This window comes from Aythya fuligula, chromosome 11 (assembly GCF_009819795.1).
Source record: "Aythya fuligula isolate bAytFul2 chromosome 11, bAytFul2.pri, whole genome shotgun sequence".
Classification (NCBI taxonomy): domain Eukaryota; kingdom Metazoa; phylum Chordata; class Aves; order Anseriformes; family Anatidae; genus Aythya; species Aythya fuligula.
The window spans coordinates 19,648,992-19,673,519 of record NC_045569.1 but is presented as its reverse complement, the minus strand read 5'-3'; the positions used below and the strand labels follow the sequence as shown (position 1 = coordinate 19,673,519).

General features: G+C 41.7%; 3 protein-coding genes and 5 non-coding genes across 9 annotated transcripts in view; 7 read left to right on the top strand and 1 right to left on the bottom strand.

Annotated features, from left to right (window-relative positions):
• The first annotated feature begins 190 nt into the window (after positions 1 to 190).
• RPL4 (ribosomal protein L4) lies at positions 191 to 5,327 on the top strand. The gene is made up of 10 exons (XM_032195206.1): positions 191 to 252; positions 1,407 to 1,578; positions 1,981 to 2,087; positions 2,523 to 2,661; positions 3,157 to 3,281; positions 3,665 to 3,794; positions 4,221 to 4,377; positions 4,578 to 4,661; positions 4,897 to 5,017; positions 5,108 to 5,327. The coding sequence occupies exons 1-10, from the start codon at positions 250 to 252 to the stop codon at positions 5,243 to 5,245; spliced, it is 1,176 nt and encodes a 391-aa protein (XP_032051097.1). The 5' UTR covers positions 191 to 249; the 3' UTR covers positions 5,246 to 5,327.
• On the top strand, positions 1,233 to 1,334 carry LOC116493754. The gene has a single exon (XR_004253791.1). It is a non-coding gene; the product is annotated as a small nucleolar RNA SNORD16 (small nucleolar RNA).
• LOC116493757 lies at positions 1,829 to 1,900 on the top strand. The gene has a single exon (XR_004253794.1). It is a non-coding gene; the product is annotated as a small nucleolar RNA SNORD18 (small nucleolar RNA).
• LOC116493761 lies at positions 2,356 to 2,455 on the top strand. Its single transcript, XR_004253797.1, has one exon. It is a non-coding gene; the product is annotated as a small nucleolar RNA SNORD16 (small nucleolar RNA).
• LOC116493759 lies at positions 3,527 to 3,594 on the top strand. The gene has a single exon (XR_004253796.1). It is a non-coding gene; the product is annotated as a small nucleolar RNA SNORD18 (small nucleolar RNA).
• Positions 3,838 to 3,908, top strand: LOC116493758. Its single transcript, XR_004253795.1, has one exon. It is a non-coding gene; the product is annotated as a small nucleolar RNA SNORD18 (small nucleolar RNA).
• A 719-nt stretch (positions 5,328 to 6,046) lies between the features above and the next one.
• SNAPC5 (small nuclear RNA activating complex polypeptide 5) lies at positions 6,047 to 8,317 on the top strand. The gene is made up of 3 exons (XM_032195263.1): positions 6,047 to 6,172; positions 6,471 to 6,557; positions 7,103 to 8,317. Exons 1-3 carry the CDS (start codon positions 6,083 to 6,085, stop codon positions 7,208 to 7,210), a joined length of 285 nt encoding a protein of 94 aa, XP_032051154.1. The 5' UTR covers positions 6,047 to 6,082; the 3' UTR covers positions 7,211 to 8,317.
• Positions 8,318 to 9,794: 1,477 nt separating this feature from the next.
• MAP2K1 (mitogen-activated protein kinase kinase 1) overlaps positions 9,795 to 24,528 on the bottom strand; it is a 36,617-nt gene continuing 21,883 nt past the window's right edge. For both annotated transcript variants that reach the window (XM_032194729.1, XM_032194730.1), the window contains exons 6-11: positions 17,811 to 17,935; positions 15,014 to 15,221; positions 14,300 to 14,364; positions 12,604 to 12,665; positions 11,690 to 11,735; positions 9,795 to 10,711 (exon numbers count right to left, since the gene is read on the bottom strand). In XM_032194729.1, coding sequence (XP_032050620.1) covers positions 10,598 to 10,711; positions 11,690 to 11,735; positions 12,604 to 12,665; positions 14,300 to 14,364; positions 15,014 to 15,221; positions 17,811 to 17,935 — 620 coding nt within the window. In that variant the 3' untranslated portion in view covers positions 9,795 to 10,597. The remainder of the gene's footprint in view (positions 10,712 to 11,689; positions 11,736 to 12,603; positions 12,666 to 14,299; positions 14,365 to 15,013; positions 15,222 to 17,810; positions 17,936 to 24,528) is intronic.

Here is a 24,528-nt window from a genome sequence, read left to right as displayed (position 1 = left end):
GACGGGCGGCGACGGAGGTGGCCGGGGGGGCTCGGAGGGCTCCGTGCGGCGGGTGGAGGGGTGCAGGGAGGGGACCGGAGCCGGGACCGGGGCTGAGGCTGCAGCCGGGGTCGGGGCGGTGCCGCCGGGGGCGGTGGCAGGGCGAGGAAGGACACGGCTGGTAGCGAGGCAGCGGCGCCGCGTCCTTCCTTTTCCGGTTGTGCCGCGGCGGCGACAGGCGGCAGCACGAGGGGCTCCGCCGCTGCCCTCATGGTGAGGGGGGACGCGGCGGGACAGGGCCGGCGGCGGGGATGGAGGCGGCCTGGGGCGGGCGGCGGGACCGGGCCGAGGCTGGCGGGACGGGGGCTGAAGGCAGAGCCGAGCTGCGGGCAGCGCGAGGGCTGCAGGCGTGGAGGGGGGTGGGGGGGCGGCCGCCATTTTGGAGGCGTCAGCGCTCGGAGCGGGGCCTGGGAGCTGCCTATACATATATATATATATTTATATGCACACACACATTTATATATGCACATATTGCTGATGCGATTCAGGTCCTGAACCATTTCCCTTTTCCTTCACCCTAATGAAGTTTGTGGTGTGCGGCCCCTGTGCCAGCTCCAAGAGTCGGGGCCTTGCCGGTAACCACCATTAGGAACGCAGCGCGGTGCCCCCCGTGCAGCTGGCTTGGAGTTTTGGGGTGTTTTTAGCATCTGTGAAATAAATTATATATGAGGAAGGGAAGGAAGGTACCTTGCATGTGCCGCTGCCATGAGCTGTTTGTGACAAACACGTTTTAATGCTCAGAGATTCTTTGGTAAAGATTGCTGTTCAGACCTGCAAGGTATCATTGCTCATCTCCAAGACCTTTTGGAAGGAAGCTGGTGCTGCTGGCCACTCAGTTTTTCATCCCTCAAATTTTGAGGCACGGGACTGTTCGGGGATCATTAAAAAAGAAATCACTGATCCTAAGTGAACTTGCTTGTAGACCTTGTGAGTCTCTATATTGTATTAGAGAAGTTGGTCACAGCGTTTCAGCTGCTGTACATAATCTGAATCTCAAATCTTTGAGAAACTGATAAACAGAGGTGGGTTTCCTATTGTTTTTTTTAATAGCAGATGGAAAGTTGTTTAGAAGGCCTAGAGATTGGGTTCTAGATTAACCTTACTCAAATAATGTTGACATCTGAATTCAAACCTCAGATACGGTGTTTAGAAATTGGGAAATGTTGGGGAGCAGTATTTTAAGTGAAGACTATTGCTGTGATGATGTAATTTGCGTCTTATCCAGTGTTCAGTGACAGTTGCCTGCTGTCAGCATGCTGGCACTGTCGAACTGAAGACACCTTTCATTCTGAGCAATATTTGATTGTTCCAAATGCTAGTGATGGACTTGACTTGTGCTCAAGAGTTTTTCCTTTTTTCTTTTTCAGGCTTGCGCTCGACCGTTAATATCTGTCTACTCCGAGAAGGGAGAAGCATCAGGGAAAAATGTCACCCTGCCTGCCGTGTTCAGGGCTCCCATTCGCCCTGATGTCGTGAACTTCGTTCACACCAATTTGCGCAAGAACAACAGGCAGCCCTATGCTGTCAGTGAACTTGCAGGTATGGTTTGTCTGCAGAACGGGTGGAATAACTTGTGGTGGCTGTTGGTTTTTAATGTAGGTGGGTTAAAATTGAAACAAATCTAGAATTGAAATAAGAGAAGCAACAATCAGTAGGATTTTGAAGAGAAAACAAGGAAAATACTCTGATTCTTAACGATCCGACTTTAAATTACATGAAATGTTAACTATTAGGAAAAGCAAATCCTTAATGTGATAAGAGTGATTTTACCCGATCAGGGTTTGTTTTGCTGAAATGATGAGATTCCACTTCAGTGGTCCGTGTTTCTGAACCATATGATAACAGTGGAAGTTCTGATTATTGGTATCGAACTCAGTGTACCGGTGACTTAGGTGAAACGGCAGTGTTGTCACTCTCTGAATTAAAATCTTTCTGCTGCAGGTCATCAGACCAGTGCCGAGTCATGGGGCACTGGGAGAGCCGTCGCTCGTATTCCTCGAGTACGAGGTGGCGGAACTCACCGCTCTGGCCAAGGTGCTTTTGGGAACGTATCCTTTCATAGCTGCTGCTTGCGTCAAGTGTAAATCTAAACTCATCCAGGAGAAGTAATTGTAAAGTAACTAAAAGTGAAATGGAATTTTTCCATGTTTTGGGGTAATGGCTGCCCACAGTGATCTGGACCCGAGTCTGAGAAAATTTGGATGTGACTAGAAGCACCTGTGTGCAAATTCAGACTTACTTTAATGAACAGAAGCATTCATTCTTTTTTTTTCCCCCTACAAAATTGGTGGACGAATTTTGTGATGCACACTGTCTTGCCATGATGTCGTAATTTGCGTCTTACTCTGTGCTCAGTGACAGTTGCCTGCTGTCAGTGTACTGGTACAGATGATTGACGAACAGTTGATGCTGAGCAAGTATTAAAGAGAGACACGCTAGAAAAAGTAACTTGAAAAAGGTTGTTCTTAACTGTAGATGCATAGATGTGTCGTGGAGGCCGCATGTTTGCCCCAACCAAGACTTGGCGACGCTGGCACCGCAGAGTGAACATAACTCAGAAGCGTTACGCCATCTGCTCCGCGCTGGCAGCGTCGGCTCTTCCAGCACTGGTCATGTCTAAAGGTGAGAACTCTGCTTCTGGAAACGTTTTCCTGCAGTTGGGCATTGCCTGAGCATTATCAGTAACTGTGTGATGACTTGAAATGGTCGTTGTGGGTAAATAAAAGCTCCTTTAGAGAGCTGAGGAGGCAGTCCCATTCTTCAGCAGGATGAGTTTTTGTTATGTACAACTGGGGGAAGTCACACACAGCTTTGCAATGTTGGAAGTTAGGTGGTAACTGAGGTGCTCCAGTGTGCATTACTGGCATGAATCTTGTCCTCACAGTTACGGAAAATGAGACTGAATTTTGAATCACATGGCAGTTCAGTTTGATTTCTGTTGATAGAAGCCAGAGATTATGCTTAAAATTTACTTGGGTATTGTTTGAGGCAGGCCTGTAAGACTTCACAGGAACTTCTCTACTGTTGTTACTCTGCCTGCATATTAGAGACTGAATTTCATTTCTACTTCTTCTGTTGTTTATTGTTTCTGAGTAATCCTTGTACAATCCTCATTAGGCCACTGCATTGAGGAGATTCCAGAACTTCCTCTGGTCGTTGAGGACAAAGTTGAGAGTTACAAGAAGACAAAGGAAGCTGTTCTTCTTCTGAAGAAACTTAAAGCTTGGAATGACATCAAAAAGGTGAGTTGCTACAGGTATGTTCTTAAGAACACATTCCTATAATCTGCTGTTGTTAAATTAGGAATCCCCAATAGTTCTATTTGGGTTTGATGCCACAAAAAATCCATTGGAAACAAAACTGTTTGACTGCTTAAACTTTTTTTTTTTTTTTTAATGGCAGCTTCTTCCTATGCTGTGTTACTCTGAGCTCATTTCTCTTCATTTCTCTGCTGCTTAACATTGATAGCTTGGTCTTTTTTGATTCTTGGGAATGATGAACTTCTCACTGGTCCGTGTTTCAGATAATCAGTGATGATTGTGAAGTTCTGACTAAAATGGATTTGTATCTTATTATTGTAATGTGGATGTTTTTGAATATTCACAAGTTTGATTTTTTTGTTTAGGTTTATGCCTCTCAGCGTATGCGGGCTGGAAAGGGTAAAATGAGGAATCGCCGTCGCATCCAGCGTCGCGGACCCTGCATCATTTACAACGAGGACAATGGGATCATTAAAGCTTTCCGGAATATCCCAGGTAACTTTAACTTGAAACATGCTTACTCTTCTTGGGAGACTGCCTTAAATGATGAGATTCCACTTCATTGGTCCGTGTTTCTGAAACACATGATTTTGTGGAAGTTCTGACTTAGAGCAGTTAACTTCATTTCTGGGAATTTGATTTGGTGATGCTAACAAATGTTTACAACAAATTTTATGGCTATCACCATCCATAAACTTTACTTGGAACAGTAAAACTGAAGTTCTTAAGTTTGTTCCTGGAAAAGGCTGTGTTTTTGTTTTTGTTTTTTTTTTTTTTAATTTAATAGTTTTTCATGTATATGCATATATAACTTAGTAATGTAGAAGTTTAGTAAGTCCATTATCAGTTTCTGTTTCTTTCTTAGTTCTGTGTTCTTTAATTTTCATTACAAATCAGAAAGGTGTGTCTGTTTTTCTATAGGAATTACTCTTCTGGATGTGAACAAGCTGAATCTGCTGAGACTTGCTCCTGGTGGCCACGTTGGGCGTTTCTGCATTTGGACTGAAAGTGCCTTCCGCAAATTGGATGATTTGTACGGCACCTGGCGCAAACCTGCTACTCTGAAGAGCGACTATAAGTAAGTACAGCTGATCTCTGACACAGCTACATGAGGTAAGAAAAAAACAACACGTGGCAGAATAACCTGTTAGTGTCACAGATTTTTCAGGTTAGATATGGAAAACAAACACAAGTCAGTAATTTTACTAAATATCTCTTTTAATTGAATTAGTCATGTTTTTTTCGTACCAACCTAAACTCTGAACGTTTGCTTCACAGCCTGCCAATGCATAAGATGACCAATACGGACCTGGGAAGAATCCTGAAAAGCCAGGAAATCCAGAAGGCACTGCGTCCTCCAAAGTAATAATTTTTAACTAATGACTTCCAAGTGTAGTCTCTTTTTAGTAATTGCCAAGTGTAAGACTTTGTATTGAGATCAGAAATCTCTGTCCCTTGAGATGTGAGAGAATGCTGAGGTTTCTTTAGTTACTGGGTGTAAATATTAGGAATTACATTTCTCCCAAATCAGACTTCAGGGAGAGTTTTACGGAACTTGAACTGAAATGTGGTCATGATGCATGTCTGTCCCTTTCAGGAAAAAGATTCACCGCAGAGTCCTGAAGAAGAACCCACTGAAGAATCTGAGAGTGATGATCAAGCTGAACCCATACGCCAAAACCATGCGACGCAACACCATCCTGCGCCATGCTCAAAATGTGAGTACGAATGGAAGCCAGTAATACAGTCTTGGAGCATTACAACCCCTTTTGTATTTGCTAATGTATTTGCTTTTCTTTTTTTTGTAGCACAAACTCAAGCAGGAGAAGAAAGCCAAGGCCAAGGTCACAGCTAAGGCCCAGGTCTCAGTTAAGGCCCAGACCAAAGGCAAGGCTGCAGGAAAAGCTCCGGCAAAGGAGGCAGCAAAGGCCCAGGCTGAAGCGTAAACCCCGTGCAGTTCTCATCCACCTAAGTTCAGAGAGCTGTATTGTGGATTTCCATCTAATAAATTCTATTGGAACAGTGAAATGCTTCCATGTTTTTCTGACAGTTTATTTTGGTGGGGGCAGAATGCAGTTCAACAATCAGGAAAATAAAAATACCAGGTTAATGTGGCTTTAGAAGCACATGAGGAGGGGATGTGTGAAAGAATTGTCTTATTGTCCAAGTTGAAGGCAGTAGCCTGGGAAAGAGTCTTCTGCAACAAAGGCTTAACTTAAACGTCTTAGGCTGTTGTTTTTACGTCTTAAAACGTGTGCTTGATGGGTTTGAGGGGAGTATTACTTAAAAGCAAGGATTTGCATTCTTTTTAAGTATCTTAATTCAGGGATAGGAAACGCTTACCTGACTTAGCCCACTTGGAGCAGCTTTTGGAAGAGAAACGAGCAGCCAGCAGGGGCGGGGGGAGAGCTGAGGCAAATTCCTGTCAGCAGCAGGGGGCTGGAGCTGGGGGGAACTCCCTTATCCCTCAGTAAAACTGCTGTAACGAGCCCATTTCAGGCAACACAGCTGCACCGAATTACATTATTTTTTCCCCTTCCCGTGCGTGACGAGTTAAAACGCACGTTTAATTAACACGTTTAATTAACGGGGGCGGCTCTGCCTGCGCTTGGGGCCGCGGCCGGGCGGGGGCAGCCTGGCTGCAAATGGCGGCGGGCCGTGACGTCACGCCAGGCCTCGGCTGAGGCGGCTCCGCCCGCGCTCACGGGGGCGCTGCCGGGGCCGGGCCGGGAGGAGCCGGGAGGGGATCGGGGCGGCGGTGCTGGGCGGTGCGGGCGGGCAGGATGCTGAGCCGCCTGCAGGAGCTGCGCAAGGAGGAGGAGACGCTGCTGAGGGTGAAGGCGGCGCTGCACGACCAGCTCACCCGCCTCAAGGTCGGCGGGCGGCGCGGAGCGAGGCGGAGCGGGGCGGCCGGAACGCGGCGCTGGGCGGGTGGGTGGCAGCGGGCCCGGTGCTGGGGCCTCCTCCTCCACCTCCTCCTCCTCCTCCTCCTCCTCGGAACGGGAGGGGGTTGCTCGTGGCCCGGGGGCTGCCTCAGGGCACGTCGGTCCCTCGTGCAGTGAGGGCAGAAGCGCGGCTTCGCGGCTGTGGCTGCTGCCAGTGCCTCAGGCGGACCTCGTTGCGGTGTGGCAGAGTCGCAGCAATAAGGGTTTGTCTGTCCCCTGCCCGCAGGTGGAGGAGCTGGCGCTGCAGTCCATGATCAGGTCCCGGGAGGAGGACGCGGCCGTCCCGGCGGCAGCTGCTGTAGAGAGCCAGGAGGTGAGGGCAGCGCTCGGCCCTGCGGTGGGAGCAGCAAGCTGGGCCCCCTCAGCGGGCACCCTGCTCGGTTGTGTGCACGGGAGGTTGAGCTCCTTTATGCTTGCTGTTGGTTGGAACAGCCCAGCTGTAAAATCCGCCCCGTTTGTTACCTTTCAAGGTAAACCCAAAGGGGTTTTCCCACCCCTGAAAGCAGCAGGTTGTTGGCAGAAGGGTTGGGCATACCTTCGCTTCACAGTATGCAAGTACACAAGGCTTATTGAGCATTGTGGCTACTCTTAACTGTGACACTGTTTTAGCCATCTGATCGTAGGGGATGGAGGTACAGGTATCATCTGAACCTTTACCTGAAGTGTGGGTTTAATGGGTTGAAACTCTTCTGTGGAGAACTGATGCGCTTTGCTTTGATGGGCTTTTGCAGCCAACAGTTCTAGTACCAAGATCTCTACCAGTCACTGTAACCATTCTCTTTTAGTAGTGGTGTGAGAAGCATTCGGTATTGCTGCTTGTTTTGATAACTGGTAAATTAAACTCTTTTATTGTAACAGACTCTTGGGCAGATGGACAACGAGGCTGCTATCAATCAAACTGAATTACAGCTGAGTCTTCAAGATCATGAAGAGGAAGAAGAGGAAGAGGAGGAATCAGATTCTTGAGAGAAAAAAATCAAAGATGGCTTTTAATACAGACTCAGGAATTTCTTCTTCGTTCATATAAAATTTGCCAGCAGATTTTCATGTATGGTTATGATGCATATGACATGCAAGACTTGGGGAGTCTGGGGAGGCTTACCCTTGAAGACGAATATCAGAAGCTTGGCAGATTTTGAATTAGATGTTAAAAGAATGAAAATTTGCTGCACGGATATGTAGCATAATTCATTTTGTGTTTAAAACCTAATGTGTAGCTTATTACATCTTTATACATGGATGGGAAAAGTCATTAATCCAGTCAGACTAATTTAACACAGTAAAAGCAATAATTTGTCTGTTCTTATTTCCAGTTGCTGAAATATAAAACCAGGCCACGGATGCTGGTTGCTAAACCAACGATTATGTTATAACCTCATCTGCTTTAACTGGGAATTTTAAGATACGCAGTGAGCACAGATGTGTCCAGGATAGTCTCCAGGCATTCAGCTGCTATGTATGTTCTCAGTTACACAGACCACCAGATGTACACTTCCTATAAATGTGACTGATAGATGTAGGTGTTCTTACACTGGGAGAAGCAGATATTGCACTGTTGACCTCATTTTAAGTGCAGTAGCAAGAGAGCCTCTCTTTGTCCCTACTGGTGCTGTTCTTAAGTACTGTCAGTCTGACTGAAACAGTGAAGTATTTTCTACTTCTTGCTCTTTCAGCGTAGCAGCTAATTGGCCTTCTATTGTGACACAAACTGTATGGTAATAATTAGTCCACGTTACTTGTAATAAAAAACTGATACTTTAAAATTAGTTTTATTTTCTTTTTCCCTCATGGTAACTTCATAGATCAGTGTAAGGCCACTTTCCATTTTCAAGTTATCTTCGAAGAATAGGAGGAGCTTATGGAAAGGGATATGAAGTCTCCTCCACAGTTTCTTTTGTACAGTAACAAGCTAGTGCTGCTCCTACCAGTAACAGTATGTTCTTTCTCCTTGTGGAATGCAGACACCATGTGGTACAGTTATTTTATCAATTCTTGAAGACTCGTTTTGACACACACAAACTCAAACTCTGTTAAACTGATTAAAAACAAATAAAAGTAATATTCTAATTCAGATACTTTGTCAAACTGTCTTACTGAGAAACTAGTCAGTTACAACAATCCAGGCCTGTTCATTGCATGGCTAGTAGCTAAAGGTGCTACTGCTGTCTTTGGTATTTGGTATTAGTAGCTCAGAAAAATAATCCTCTCAAGTTTGCTTTTAAGAGTGGGAAAAGTACTTGGAAAAGTGTCCAGGATCCTGGGTGTGGTCAGAACACTTGATTCAGCTGCCAATAACTTTCTGCCACTGTTTGAAGAGCGATTATTTGGCTCTTACTTGACTTGTAGCTATAGGAACTGATCCTTAGAATGTAAATGTAGCTTCATCCTGTACTCAGGACTAATTGTTTGAGAAGCCTGGATGTCCTAATGAGAGCTTAGAACACCAGCGCAAACACTTGGCAAAGCCATCCCAAGGTGTACAGGGAGAAAAAAAGCCTAAGCAGATGTTGTGGCTTGGAGTGACAATTCTTTGGAAGTATCATGCAAAGAGCTGCTTTGTAAGGGGCTCAGTAGACATCCTCTCCCTCCTTTGCATTCGTGTTCAACCTGCATTGGGCACTGCATGTGGTTCCTTGCCTCCATCCTAAAACAGGTGCACCTGCCTCAGGCTTTGCTTCTCCAAAGCCAGTTCTGGAAGGGTTGTTCCAGGGTTTCATTACCAGAAGTTCATTTTGACCTTTGAAAAAATTGTTTTACTCTTCAGCATGTTACAGAGTAGTTTTCAGGGCTATACTTTTATCTCCTTTCTTCCCTCTACCTTTTGTGAGCCAATGCCTTTTGGATTGGATGTTGGATTAAAATAGACAAACTAGTTTGCATGTTGCAATAAAGTACTACCGCTGTTGTCCTGTCCTACTACATCTGACTGTGCTTACAGCACTCACATTATTGTCGTACGTGGAGCAAACAAGTAAAATCAGCTTTCTTCTCTAAATACTTGCTATTCACAGGCTGCATATTTCTTTTAACAAATGATTAAAAAAGTACTATCTTTTTTAATTTTTATATATTCTTAAACTAAACCACACAGCCCTGTCAATACTACCACCACTCACATTCAAGTCGAAGGAAGCCCTGGAACTGTCATTGAATGATCTCCAGCTCTTCACAGATTGACAACTAACTATTCATGGAAGTTCATATCTAGAATGATTTGGATTCCATGTGGAAAGGAACTTCCGAATTCTCCTTGTCTGGAATGCCCTCTCCTTGTCTGATATGTCCTTTCATGCAGCTAAGCTTTGCATAGCATTGCCACACAAATCCAGTATGCAGGAAAGTAACAGGCTCAAGTGACAGCTGGCTCTAGCCCTCTAATTTCACAGCTATGTTAGAAATTCTCATTTTATATACACAACTTTATACTTCTCAGACCAAGGATACTACACAGTTGTGAAAAAAAGAGGCACAACATAAAACACAGTCACAATTTAGGATTAAGGTCTTGGTTAAGTTTTTCTTCTTGAGTTCAAATAAAAACTTCAAGAACTTATTTGATAATATATTTATTAAGAGAACTCATTGCTAAACATCTGAAAGAATAAAACAATAGAGGATCTTCATACACTTTAGACACCAAACACAGCTGTCATGAATCTTTAGGTTAAAAGAAAGCAAACTGCCTGGATCTTTGTCATGATTCTGTAGGACACTTCCAAGAGCTAACTTTTAAAAATCAATTAGAAAGACATACATCACTAAATCCAAGTATGATGATACATTTTAAAAATAAATATAGAAATATGAACAAGTCTACAATTAGAATATTGCCCTGTACATTCCAAGAGATACAGAGCTCTTGCCTTCTTTACCTGGAAAGAGAGATCTCTAAACAACAGCAAAATTGGAACCATTAGGCCTAACTTTCAAGATACAGTTTGGCAGCAGCAAAAGCATGCTCAACAGATACAGTTTTGGAGCATCCCTAACCCTTTTTGCGTGGGAGATTAGGTAAGCATGATTGAAGTACCAATGATTTACAAAGAATCTTGATAAAGTTCAAACAAGCTAGGGGTAAATGCCCCCAGTGATATTTCATTAAGAAAGAATATCCATAATCACTTAAAATCAGCAAGCACTGTAACTTAAACATCTTACGTTTTGGTCAGCAAACAAATGTAATCCAATACAATACCAATTAGTTTATGACAAAATTTAAAACCATTTGGCACATGCTATAAAGACATTCTTCCTTAAGAGGTGAAATACATGTTTGAACAGGTACAAGCTTAGGAAATAGGACCAAAGTAGCGCTGTTAACAGACGTACAGTACAGTATTTGCTCTTCCATATTCAGACTCCAGCAGCATGCGTGGGTGTACTTGGTTGGTTAAGGCCTATGGTTGAACAAAGCCATCCTGCAAAATCCACCTCCTCTGCTTCAGATCTCTTAATGAAAGCATGAATCTTAGCAGAGGAAAACAAAATTACTCAAACGCTCAAGGTAACATGATCAGGTAAAGAATAATTTTGAATAATATGAGGTATAAAAAGTCTAGTTTCCTTCCTGTGTTTGTGTGGTTTGCCAGATCTTATAGCTAGCTTGAAGTGACCAGTAAAACTTTTCTATAGGATTAATGAGATAACCAGCACATGAAATGTTCACATTGCAAAGTATTCCAGAGAAATACTGCCTACAGAGTGCCTATTGCAGAATAATTACACCACAGTATATGATAAGGATGTGACTCAGCCACTTGATAACACTCTGGAAAATGTCTGCCTGTGCTTTCATACACAAGGGCTTTTTGTAACAGGCTTTGATTACATTTTGCACTCTTACCACACAGCAGTATCAAGGCACAGAAAACTTGATTTTTATGCAGTAGAACTTCAGTCCTATCATTAAACTTAAGGCCATTACATAAAGTCATTTCATATAGAAAAAAATGCAAGATTTGTTTGTGGCCAGTAGTTCTACAGATTTTGTAAGAAAAAGCTGATGAGAGACAGGCAAATTTTGTTTCTCAGATGTTGATAAAATTTCATTTAACTAGCTCATAAGATAACTAGAATTTGGTTCTTTTGTCATCTTGCATACTTTATGATTGGTTAATAAACCAAAGTACAAACCAAAGTAAAAGAGAATTCTTCTGCTAATCAATTTAACAGTATGAAGTCATATACTTCTAATTATCAAATGTCAGATTGAAAAACCCACCAGTATGGGGCTCCTGGACAATTCCTGTTCTAGGGGTGTGTGAAAGCCTGAAGCCCCTTGATCTCTGGATGAGAAAAGTGGCCCCTTCTGACAGTTTGAGCCGTTTGTATCAGGAGGCACAAACAACATTCTAGGCCATATGCTCATCCTGGTCTCAGGTCAGCTGAGGAACCCAACCTGCATGGAAGTAGTGCTCCTAGCTCAAGTGAAGAACTTTCACTTACCATCAGCTGCTTCAAATCAGCTCTCTCAGCAGGATTTTTAATTAAACTAGGAAAACAAAGCGTTACACAAGTTATACTCTTAAAATAAAGATCAAGCTAGATTGTTAGTATACTGCTTTCATCCTGAGAAGATACCACTCTAGATAAAAGCATGAAGTAACGTAGTGCCACTCAAACAGAACTTGGCCTGTAAGCAATTCTCTTCTGTAGGTTTCATAGGTATAGTTTTAGGTATGAAAACCTGAGTTGCCCAATATTGTTCAGTGGGGGCAGGAGTGAGCATCTGGGACCAAGCTGGAGAGATCAAATTCCCATTTAAACTCAACATTCTCAGTGGCTTTATCCCTCAATTCTCTCTTACCCAAGTCTTTTTCAAGCTCAGTATCAAGTATATGTTACTTTGTATTATGGCTCTTTCTTTGAGAAATAAGTAATTCAGATCTGTAGCTTTAGAAAAAAAGACAACTCATTTTTCCCACATTAATGAACTACCTCCCTAAGCACTGAATATACTGGCTCAGTGCAGGTATCACTGAAACAATGTTGGAAAAGTAAACAAATGGGAGAATGACTGGTAAGATAAAAATGTTAGTTCAACAAACCATTAGGGAAGAGAAAAAGCATCTGGAGCCTAGAAGACTTCTGCACCATATGGAATGCTCACTACAGAATGCTGTGAAGGTTACCCATGAAAGTCCAGATCCTCTTACAGAAGCGTGTTGTATGATCAGTCCACAAAAGTACTGTGGTGTCTTCAATGCTGAGAAAGTACTAAATTAGAGTTGCACACAGAACCAGAGATCGTATCTTACAGAGGGGAACATCTCTTAGCTCTGGGGTTCTCTTTGGATGCATATGCTGTCAAGCTGGTCCCTGTAAAGTGAGCTTTAGGCACATTAAGAGAAAATACTTACCATTTGTTAACAAAATCTTGAAATTCAGAACCAAAAACACCGTTGGGCAATTTTGGAGGTGGCTTAAAACAAAAGAGAAGAGTTGTTTAAAGCAGAAGAAATACATGAGGCTGTACAACCTACCCAGAGATCTCCCAGTTATACGTCTAATATCTGAGTAAAGGTACAAACACAAATAATGCAGCCCTAGCACTTCCCAAGCCTTCTTTCAAAGCTGAGCTCTGAAGAAAGTCTCAGGCCGACCTCCGTCTCCATGCATACGAACAGAGCATGTGCTGCCATATGATTTACAAAAGTAAAGATGCTCAGTTTATTACTGGTTAATTTTGGTCATTACTTACTGATAGCTACTGGATTTTACACGTTTCCATAATAAATCAGACTAGTTTGTGTTTGTGTTTTTATTATTGTTTTTAAACACACATACCTCAATGGGGTTAACACAGCTCTGAGATGTGATTAAAGAAGGCTCAGAGCTGTCTACAGTGATTAGTATTGTGTTATTCTCCTTACTACTAATCCCTAGTTTGGGGAATGGAAGACACCCTGCATGGTATTATTTCCATAATCCTTTTGATCTGAATATTCAGTCCCAGGGAATGAATTTGTTCAGATTTAGAACTCAAAATGAGTTTTCAGGTACTATATAAACCTGCATATTATTGTTGTGTTTTCCAAGCATTTGCTCTAGGGTCAGTGTGAAGTTTTCATTCTTAAACCATGGGTCCTACAAGCACTTGCACTTCTGATTACTTGTAACTGCAGACTTGAGATGCAGCCTGCAGTGGGTTACTGGTGTAAAGGCCTTGATACAGCAGCTGATGCTGAAGATCCCTTGCACTATGCCAGAGGTAGCAGAACATAATCTTGTCAAATTCTCAGATTTAGCGACCTCAGCTTAGAGTGACCTCCTCAGAGAAGCTACAAGATCATGACACCATAGTATCTTATGTAACCCGAAGCTAACACTATTCCAAGACTTAATGCCTTCACATTAAGCATTATGTAATGTACAAAATAAATTCGTACCATGAGAAAACAGTGCATGCAGCCAAGGAGCAGAAGCAGTTATTAGTATCGTTCAGCAGCAGAAACGAGTAAGAGCTAGCCTTTGCAGACACTAACTGTGCTTTTTAGATAAGTGGCAGATGCATCATTTTATAATTTATTCACCTTGAATAACTGTTATCCAGCTGTTATATCTGATAGCTAACACATGCTTTTTTTTTTTTTTTGACAGACACAGGTAATGAAGTCGTGAATAATGAATTTCCGTGGCATTTGCAAAAATACAGAAAACAGACCATCAATTCTGACGTACTACTCTCTTAACTAGCCTTGTAGCTTAGATATCTGAAAGACAGTCTTATGAATCAGCGTATTTTCTTTCAAGGTGTTATAAATAATAGTTTTGTATATGCTTGATAGTACTGTGTGCTATTAAATCTAACAGGTTGTGTGATCCAGGCTGGAAAACCCATAAAGCTACTTAACAAGGGTGTAAAAGAACAAGCTAAACCATCCCCAAGAATAATTTAAATTCAAGCTGACACAGAAAACAAGGATGTCTGTCATACTGCAGTAATAAAAGATCACAAGACCTGACATACCATAATCCTAACCCCACACCCACTCAAATTCTGGAACACTTTAAAAGTGTACAATTAAATTGGTACAAGTGCAAGTAATTGCTTACCTCATTGACGATGTAATCAAGGAGTTCAAAGATTGCCATTGGCGGCCTGCTGTCTGGTCCATAGGCTAAGAAGAAATTTTGGAAGCAGAAAAATACAGTGTTACTCTCCACCAGAGGCAGGGGTGCTTTAAAAAGCTAACAGTCATAGATTTAATTCTTCTATGGTGGACTTGCCGGGCACCCAGTAAACTTACAGAGAAGTGGAACAGCAACAAAGTAATGCTTTCATGCAAGGAGAAACTATTATTTTTGAGTTGATCCAAATCATTAACTTCACTTCCCAGTAGGGAGTCTTCCTATTGTACTTGGATCATACTGCATCTTAAAGAGATGAACCACATCAACAGAACACGTCTTAACAGTGTTCATGAACAGGTTATTAGCAAAAGCACATTTGGTCCTTGATTTTCAAGCTCAAATAGGAAGACTCATAGTAAGACTGAACCAGGTGCCCAACGCAATCCTGTTCTTTTGAAATTTTAAAGTCATGTTATGCAAATCAATACTAGGTAAGGAATTAAAAAAAACCATTCTAACAAATTGTATATCTTACCATTGGAAACCTCAACGTAGTTCCAAATGACTTTAAGATGCTGTAGAAGTACCTCAGTGGTACAGATGAAAAGCTACTTAGTAGGGGTTACATTGACACTTTTTTTTTTTTTAATTGGTTTATAGCAAATATAAAAATATTTGCCTCGCATTGGAACTTACAGCTCACTGGTCGACCAGGTGTTCTTTGCCTGGGTGAGGTCTCAGCGACTGGAGAATCTCCCTCCACTGGGCAGCCAAACATTAACTCGAGCTCCTTGGAGTCAGGAGGAGGAATCGGGTATCTGCCAATGGCCATTTCTACCAGTGACAACCCCATACTCCATATATCTGATTGCACAGAATAATGAGTTCCCTGTAGTCTTTCCGGCTAGGAAAACAAAGAAAGAAAAAAGGGGACACAGTAAAATACCATAACAAAAAGGAAAAATTAGAAATTGCATTCTGCTATAGTATGGATAAAGTGAGAGATGAAGCCCCAACTTACTAGTGTGGCATGTGCCAACAAGCAAGGTACCTTTATTTAAATCTCAGCTAAAGTTCCAGAATCTTCAGAAACTTTGTATACAACCATTACAAATAAACCTGGGACTTAAAAAACATGCCATTATGTTGCTGCTTTATTCCTTTAAGATAGTATCTCAATGTTGCAATTATTAATAGTGATGGAATAATTAAAGAACAAGGAAACAGAACTAGTATTGCTAACTAAACATTCACCTTGCTTCCCTGAGAAGCCCTGCTTGGTCTTATACTTTGAGAAAAAGAGGGAAGGTGATTTTATGGATTCTACGTGGGCCTCTGGTGCTCTAGCAATAATCCTGTGGTTTGTGACACTTCTCAGCTGATACCATTCTCATAGGTCCCTACAGAAGAAATGCATTTATGCAAGGCACGCATACTTCAGTTTTAGATCCATATTCAAATAATTTCTAAATAAACTGCTGACATCTATAATCCACTGAAATAAAGAAACATAACACTGAAGTTGAATGACAAAGTCTTATGCAGTGCACAGACTTTTCCTAGAGGTATAATGACTGGAACAGATTATATATATATAAAGACAGGAAGATAGATGCCTGTTGCGTTAGTTAAACCACCTGCAACTTATGAGCTGACCACCACCAATGTAACAGGCTTAAGTTTTTCTAAGGAAAAAAACAAAACTTGAGTGGGATGAACAAAAGCAAGTTCAGGAGAGGTTATATATGCACGCTAATATAACTGTTACGAAAGTGTATGCAGGTAAGACAACAGATTCAGCTAAAAATAGATTGTGCATTGTTTTTACGTGACTTAGACATTGGAAAGAGACTTAGCAATGCTTTTTTGGCCATCAGTTGAGTTATGATGGAAACCATACATGAATACCCCAATCATATCGCTCCAAAAGAGTCTCAGTTCTCCTCAGTGTAATCATCTCCTATTTCCTACCTAGAGAACTAAAGTAAGATTAATCCTAAACTAACTCCTCTTGCCTAGTTTTTGTACTTATTCTATCAGTACTCTTAGATGCTAAAGGTATTTTCTTCAGCGTTTAGTATATTGATCTACATCATCCTTTGATCTGTTTTTACTGAGACTCCTCAAAGAAAATAATCCAGTGTCCCACCTCAGCAAGGTTTTAACTATTTGGCTAAACTACATGATTGCTAGGCAATTGATAAAGATGCCCAGACAGGAGGATACATACATTTTCATAAAATTTCTAGTGCTGCACAAAACATTTAAGATCTAGAAAATATATTTCAGTTAAGTAATTTTGATTATACACACCTTCGTATAGTAGAACATGATGTTCTTTGGCATGTAACAATTCTCTAGCTATCATTGGAAAACGAATGCTAAGGGAGAAAGATATTGCAGGAAAAGGTACTTCAGAGACTATTGGAAGAATAATATCACCAACACAGCTTGGTCTGTGACATATGGTGACAGAGCACAAAGCTGAATCTGTTTTAGAAAAAAAAAACTGATGAAAACTGAAGGCAGGCAGCACTCTGCTCTCACTCTTTCTACTAGAAGAAAAAGGGAAAGCCAGTAGTATGCTGAAGGTTTACAAGAGATGGACTTTTTTTGTGCGCTATTAGCAATAGTCCCTAAGTGTATGTGGGAACATAAGCCACAGTTATTTCAAGTATGTTACCCATATTAAACGACAAAAAAAGAAAAGACTGTCTTTGATGTTGAAAAGCAGGTCCCACGCTGAGCAGAAGCAGCATTATTATGCTTTTTTCCTTTGAGTTTAAGCCCACACAGTTTCAATCCTACAGCAGGATCTCTGCACACTCTGGTTTTATGAAGTAATTGGCGTTATGCTGAACAGGTGAGTACATTAGAATAAGAGATCTGTTATTTCCATTAGCACTGAATTCACATAATGCAAAGAGCTCCTCTGAAATGCAAGTTTCAAGGTACTGCTCATGAACAGGAACAAAGACCTGTGTAAGTAGTCCCAGATTAGCTGCCATGGCCTTGTTCACACCAGCCACTCCCATACTTTTCCTTGCTGCTAGAGCCAGATTGGGTTCCCAGGAAAAGTCACAACAGAACCCCTAATGAGGCAGCAGCTTGCCTAAGTGACTGTAGCTAAATGCTGGAGTGGAAAGAACTGGATTTAATAAGAGCAAGATATAAATACTGTTTTTCCAGAGATGTATGCACACAAAACCTAAACACATTAACCAATTGGATTCTGCAATGTGGATGTGATTGCATCTCTTCAGTAGTGTTATGAAAATATTCCTGTTGCAAGAAAAGCCAAGCAACATGTTCTTCCTCCCCCCCGCCCCCAATCTGATACGATACTGGCATATGCTGGGAATGCAGGAAGTGAAATAAAAACTATGAACGTAGCAGAGGTAACAGCAACAGTTGGTTTCTTGTTTGATTACTGGAATCGTGATAACTCTACCATAATGTATAGTAAACTCAAAGCTGTAAAATCTGTACTTACAGACATGTAGGAGCGTGTGCCAACAAACGAGTTTGCCATAGAATCTATCAGTTGTCCACTGACACCAAAATCACAAAGCTTGATTTCACCTCTAGAGTTTACCAAAATGTTAGATGGTTTAACATCTGGAAAAAAATGAATGGATGATTTATAACTATAATAGATAAAATGGGAAATTTGACAATGAAAGTAACATGAGAGGTGAGAATTATCATGTGTCTCCCTTTGTCCCCCTTCTAACTATCCCATAACTCCTATCCCTTCTCTGGGAATACTCAGAGAAGAGATCTGGTTCCCTACCCAGACCCAATTTGTGGGCTCTCTTTAAATATACGTAAGTGTAAATAAACTTCTTAAAACACAAGTGCAAAAAGACTGTTGGTTTTAAGTTTGGATTTTACCCACCTTCTTGGCTTTCAAGTACTATGTTTGTGCATCTACAGCTTCCTTGCAACAACTAATATTTGGCATATGCTGACATACCAACCTAACTACTCATTAGTGATGTTCTTCTGCCTAGAAATAATCAAGAAACGCTATAAAAATTTTTAAACAAAATTCATTGAACTTCAGCAGCTACTCCATAACCCCTGACTTAAACTTTGGGTGCATATAAACAAAAAAAATGGTTTTGCTATAGGATGTTTTAAAACACTCCTGAAAAAATAAGCTAGCCTATTATTGCAGTGCTACACTTAAAATACCTGGAGATTGTTTACCTGTGACAGAACCCCTTTGTGATTTTAAATCCATCACTACCTAAATGGAAACTTAATGAGGGCCAATGGTAACTATGCAACTAATAACAGCTATTTGTGAATGCAAAGGTACTCAGAACAGTTTAGCATTTCTTTGATAGGTGTAAGAAGTGCTTTTTTTTTTTTTTTGCCTAAATATATCTTGCAGCTTTTCTGGTCTTTACCAGTGGTGCATTATCCACAGAAGTAATCAGTAGCTCACAATTGCAAAGCTACAGGTCAATAATAAAAGAGGGCACTATAGGTTGTTTTTGACGGAAGCAATCAGCTCATGGTATCAGAATTTCACTTTAGTCTCTGCTATTCAAGAGCAGATCCAGAAGTCTGGAGCCTATAGACTATTTTCATTTGCTTTTCCACTTTTAGACACAAATAAACTCCAGGTAGCTTTCATTTTGGTGACTGCAAAACTGACCTTTGTTTGTGATGTCAACAGGATGTCACTGGAAAGATGGTACTAACGTGACTCCTCCTCACTAGGAAGAGATCCCCATGCAGGAGGTTATGCCTCACTGAACAAGATCCAGCAAGATCGGAAACGGAGACAAAATATTTTGTTTAATCCCCCCAGCCCACTTTCAAAGGACAAACCGAAGCTTTAATAAATAAGTTATTTACTTTTGTAAACTGTGGCTACATTTTCTGGCTCCTGAAATCACCTTTCTAATACAGGAAACAAACTGTCCAGGCACACTGGAAACAAGGGTTTGTGCTGATCTTGCACACGAGTTCCTCTAGGCTCTGCTCTAGCACAGGGAGCCTACAGCTCATCCACTTCACTTGGAGCAAGCAACGGCTCACAGGAAGCCCACACAGTGATCTAGAACTACCCCCTGGCCTCAACACACTAGATTCATGTCTGCATACACCTTCCTTCTCCTGGAAGAAAAAAAAAAAAAAAACAAAAACAAAAACAAACAAAAAAAAAAAACTACCTGGCAAGAACAGTTGGGATACATGAAAGATGGGCATGTATTTTGTGTGTACTCCTTTTAATTCCACATCCCTGGGAAAGTAACTAGTTTATCAACACTGCTCAGTACACTTTCCTCCCGTACAAGTACCAAAGGCACTGGGCAGGTTGTGGAGCCGTTCACCAGGTAGGAACCACAATGTCAGACACTGGTTAATGGAGCAGGGAGCTCTCGTACAGGCACAGGACTTCAGCAGAGGGAGGGACTTTAGAAGCCCTTTGGACCTACAGCTCTACCTTCTGCAAGTTCTACCTTCTTGAATACAAGTTTTGACCATTTGTAGAGACCTCACCACAAGCACACTTCTCAATGAAAAGGAAAAGTCTACTCTAGGAGCTCGTCCTGTTTAAAATTTCATTAGGGGGAAAAAAAAACAAAACCGGTTTTGTTGGTGCAGAGAAGCAGGCAGCAGAAATACAATACTCCCAGCTACACAGGAATCTTCACCTAAAGTTCTGTGTAAAAGCAAAGCAGAAAAAAGTGTTTGCAAAATACACAGAAAGCTCTGCAGAGCCTGGACAACTTCTACAGGCCATGTTTATGTTTGGACTGCACACCTATGTACCTCTGCTAGTTTGATTCAGAACACGGAGACGTCCCCACTTACCTCTGCAGCTCATGAATATTTCACGTTCATAACTAAAGGGCAAGATCCCATCAGCATTCCACTGCCAATGAACCAAACGACGCTCTGGAAGTTTCACATTCTAGAAACCACCCGGTCTTTTGAAGACTTATCTTTTACCTTCAATGTTTGTCTAGCTTATAATCACATACTGCAACTTTCTTACAATAGCACAGCAAACCATGACTGCTCACTGACTTTTATATCAAAGTCTGCCTCTCCCTGAGCATTTCAATTCTTCTCTCAAGGCCCCCAGTGTGATCAGAAAGTGCTGTTAGGAACGCTGCTGTCTTTCCACTCTAAACGCAGCTTGCTATGCTATTTTAACTCCAGAGTGCCTAAGCTCTTAAGCAGTTTCTCTGGAAACCAAAATAAAGCAAAATGAAACAGGAACACCAAGGCATCCTTCACAATGTACGCTTAACTTGCAAGCAAAAGACAAGTCTCAAAAGGAAGATCAAATGTGCTACAGAAGCAAGGTATCTAAGTTCTAAGCATGAAAGGACATTGCTTGCATCACTCCAGACTGTCCAGAAACAGAGCTGTGCAATTCTAGGGACACCCTTAGCCAGTCCAGATGCACAGATACATGACACTGAAGAGGGAGCTAGCTAATAAAAAAAGGCTTCTGAGTTTATAGGATGTCAAGTACTGTCTGTAAGAAGTATGCCTCCCCTGCCTGAGCCTTGCTCTCCCTCACAGGAAGAAAGTCAGTTCATTCCAAAAGAACGAAGGCTCAGAACATGATCACAGCAACATCAGGCAAGAGTATTTTATTTTGTATGTGGCAGCTGGGTAGCTGCACTTGAGTGTATTTATCTTGCAGTGCATTATTGGTATCTTCCAAGCACCCAAATATTTAAAAGAAAGTTCATCCCTGTTTGTCACAAGTTCAGCAGTACAAGTGTCCTCTGGATATTCAGAGAAACACAGCCCAGAGCTTCAAGACAGAGGAGTGACATCATGGACATTAAAGTCAAAAAAAAAAAAAAAATAGATGACTTAGCAAACTACAAGGTCAATGTATATCAAACATAACCAGGAGTTTCTTTCCATCTTTCCCCCATTATGATTTCTGTTTTTAAGTAAATTCCCAGGACTGGATCTTGGGAGAATGACCTAGGAACCAGCGCACTGGAACAGCCCCTTGGCAGCACCCTGCTGTGCTGCACCTCCTGCCCTGAAGCTGCTGGCTACAGCTGGAGCTCAGAAATCTCAGAGTACTTCTGATGCAGGAGGAGATTTTTCCAGAGGAAATTACACCCCTGACTGTGTTCACGAAGAACTAAACTTACCTTCTGATTAATTTATAGTATTTTTATTCACCCAGAGGAAAAAAAAAGAAAAAAGTTTGTATTAAAAACCTACTATAACATACCTTGCAATTAGGGAGAGGACATTTCTTTCCTTGTCATTTGGTGCCTTCTGGTATTAACCAAAGGTAAACAGGAGCACAGAAGTCACATTTTCTGTACCATTTTTTGTATCATTCACTGTTACAAATACATTCAACTGAACAGGAACTAGTATGAGGATATCTACTACAGTCATGCTCCTTGCCCCCTTCCTTTTCTGTGCCGGTTTTGTATCCCCCAGTTTGTTTCTCAGAAGCTTTGCGATTTCTGTCATGGCTTTTCAGAGAACCAAAACAAAGCATGATAGTCCAGATGAGCTAACCGTCTATAAAAAGATTTTTCCATTCCTTCCTTAATAACCCCTAATGACTTCTTCCTTGAGCTGTCTGCAATGACATGTGAATACTTTTCCTCAGAGGTCACAGCTAGTTCAGGACTCGTCTGTGGCGTGTGAGCACTAAGCTGAATCTCATGATGAGTAGCAACCACATCCCATTGGGTTTTTGCTGTCCTTTCTGGTTGTCACTACTTCTTAATACAAGCAAATGCATCACTTACCAGTTCTGCCAATTTATTTTTTATTCCTTTCTTTCAGCTCAACATTATTTGGCAGTCTTGCATTCCATAAACTCTTTACCCTGAAATACTCTGGTTGGTTTTCCCCCTGTGGTGACACTGGCAAAATCCCCTTTGTGCTAGCCACCTCTTACTGCTGTCAACCACACCGATACACAGAAATCTGACATCATAGACACAGAAGTCTATACAATGCAACAAAAGCAGTGAACATTTGATTTACAGAATATATATTCATGGGTGAGACTAATCAGGAAACCAAAGAAGAAGCAAGATGCCTACAAGTTTCAAAGGAGGGATTCTACACACAAACAATTCCTTACACTCCCCAAAATCTTATTTTATAGTCTTAAATACTACCAGAAACATGTAACTGCATGCTTATTTGCTGGCTAGCTAACAGCTGTTACCTATGTAGAATAGTTTATTTTGAAGATGGAAGCTCACATTTCACATCTTACTGTTAAAAACCATTTTGTACTATCATCTACCTCTGCTCTTTCTGGAATGCTCAGTGGCCAGGTCGTTACAAACCACTGCTGACATTGCAGCGTCACACACATAAAATGAATTAATGGAATTAATTCCTCCCTGAAAATGAGGTATCCCAAATCTCGCTCATGCTTGATTTAAGAACAAGATTTTTTTTGGCCTTTTTTTGCTACTTGCTCGTGTTTAGCGAGGATGTCTATTTTCAGGTCTCCCACTCTCACAACAAATACAACAAACCTTACTAAACCAAGCCCACCAGCTGCACATATTTTTCCCCAGGAACAGGATGAGTTCTAACAAACTGTACGTGCCAGATGCTGGTCACGCCATGTCAGTGCAGTATTAGATAATCACAGAGGGCCAAATATAGAGGCTAGAGAAAATAAAACAAATCTCCAACAATTACAACTGTGTCACCAAAATAATGCTGACCCACTTACACCAGAACTGTGCACTACTTATTTCAGCTAGGATTCTAGGAGGCACTCTGGAAAAATTAATTCTGCCAGAAAAACCTTCACCTGCACTAGAAGGGTTTTCCCAGGTGAATATTTTGATATCCTTATAGCACAGACTGGGCTTCAGCTTAGCTTCAGTAGGTAGCCCCCTTGAACCAGGGCCATATGGTACCAAGAATTCTTAAATAAGAAATAATAATAAAAAAAATCTTACATTGCCATTTTACTTAGGCTTTTTTATTAAAAGGTCAAGCTTCTAAAGTATCAAATAGCAGAGACGTCAGTACATTTACAGTGGTATTGGGCTTTGAAGCCAAATTTAGCATTTAAAGAGGCATTATCTAAGCACGTTCTGACAACACTAACCCCTACTGACACTATTTCAGTCTATATATTTTTAATGCCTGCCATTTTTTCACACGCCAGCACCCGTTAACCAGGGGGTACCACACAGCAGCCCAGCCCACACTCAGCTGAGCAAGCAGCCAGCCTGCAGGACTTCGCAGTGCAGGGCAGACCTTGCTCATAAGCCTGATGTGCAGAAAGCTGAACCAGGGCCTCCTCAGCCACAAAAGCTGTGACAGCTCAAGCCCATGTGCCAGTTTACACGAGGCTCATCTTACACGGGGAGCCTACAAATAACACACACACAGGGCACACTGCTGGACAGGACCGATGATAGGAACCGGAGAGCTTGTACGCAGCAGCTTACACTGCCAGGCACGGGCAATCCAGGAACATTGGAAGCAGCATAAGAGAGGAACTTGTTTGTCCACATACTCAGAGTAACCTCTAATGCAGCCACTGCTGTGAGGTTTCACTGTGCTTAAAATCAGATTGGCTGCGTTTTGGACGTCAGATTTACAGATTGCAGAACTGTTAAGAACTGCTGTTTCAACAGCCAGCTGAACAAGAGCAACCTAAAAAATCCCTCAAGCAACCAACAAACAAACCACTGCTGTACCTGAACTGAAAACTACAAGATGCAACGTTCACTCTTCCAGTGTGCCCTAAAATAAGATGATCTTTCCCAGGAGTCTCCCTGAAACAAAGAACTGAGACAAATAACTGTGCAATTACCATCAGAAATATCTAGTCCACCTCATCCAGCTCGTTTTTCCAGTACAAAGCTATATCTGATTTGTTGTTTTTTTTTTTTTAAATCCAACATTAATGTGTAATAAACACAGTCTATACTTCACATGCAAGGTGATCCACAATAGATTGCATAAACTGGGACTGCTAATTACTCTTTTTGGTCTGGCCAAACTCAGTGGCCAAAATCAGCCTCTCAGATGAAGACACGATCTGAAGACTGGTCTCATATGGCACCAGACCCACTGAACGCATGGCATGGTTTATACACAAGGCACAACTGCTGTTATTGAACAGTGCCATTCAAAGAAAAATATGAAGTGCTCCATCTCCAGTCTTCAATTTGAATTTATGCCAACAATAATGGTTTATAATCCATGCTTCA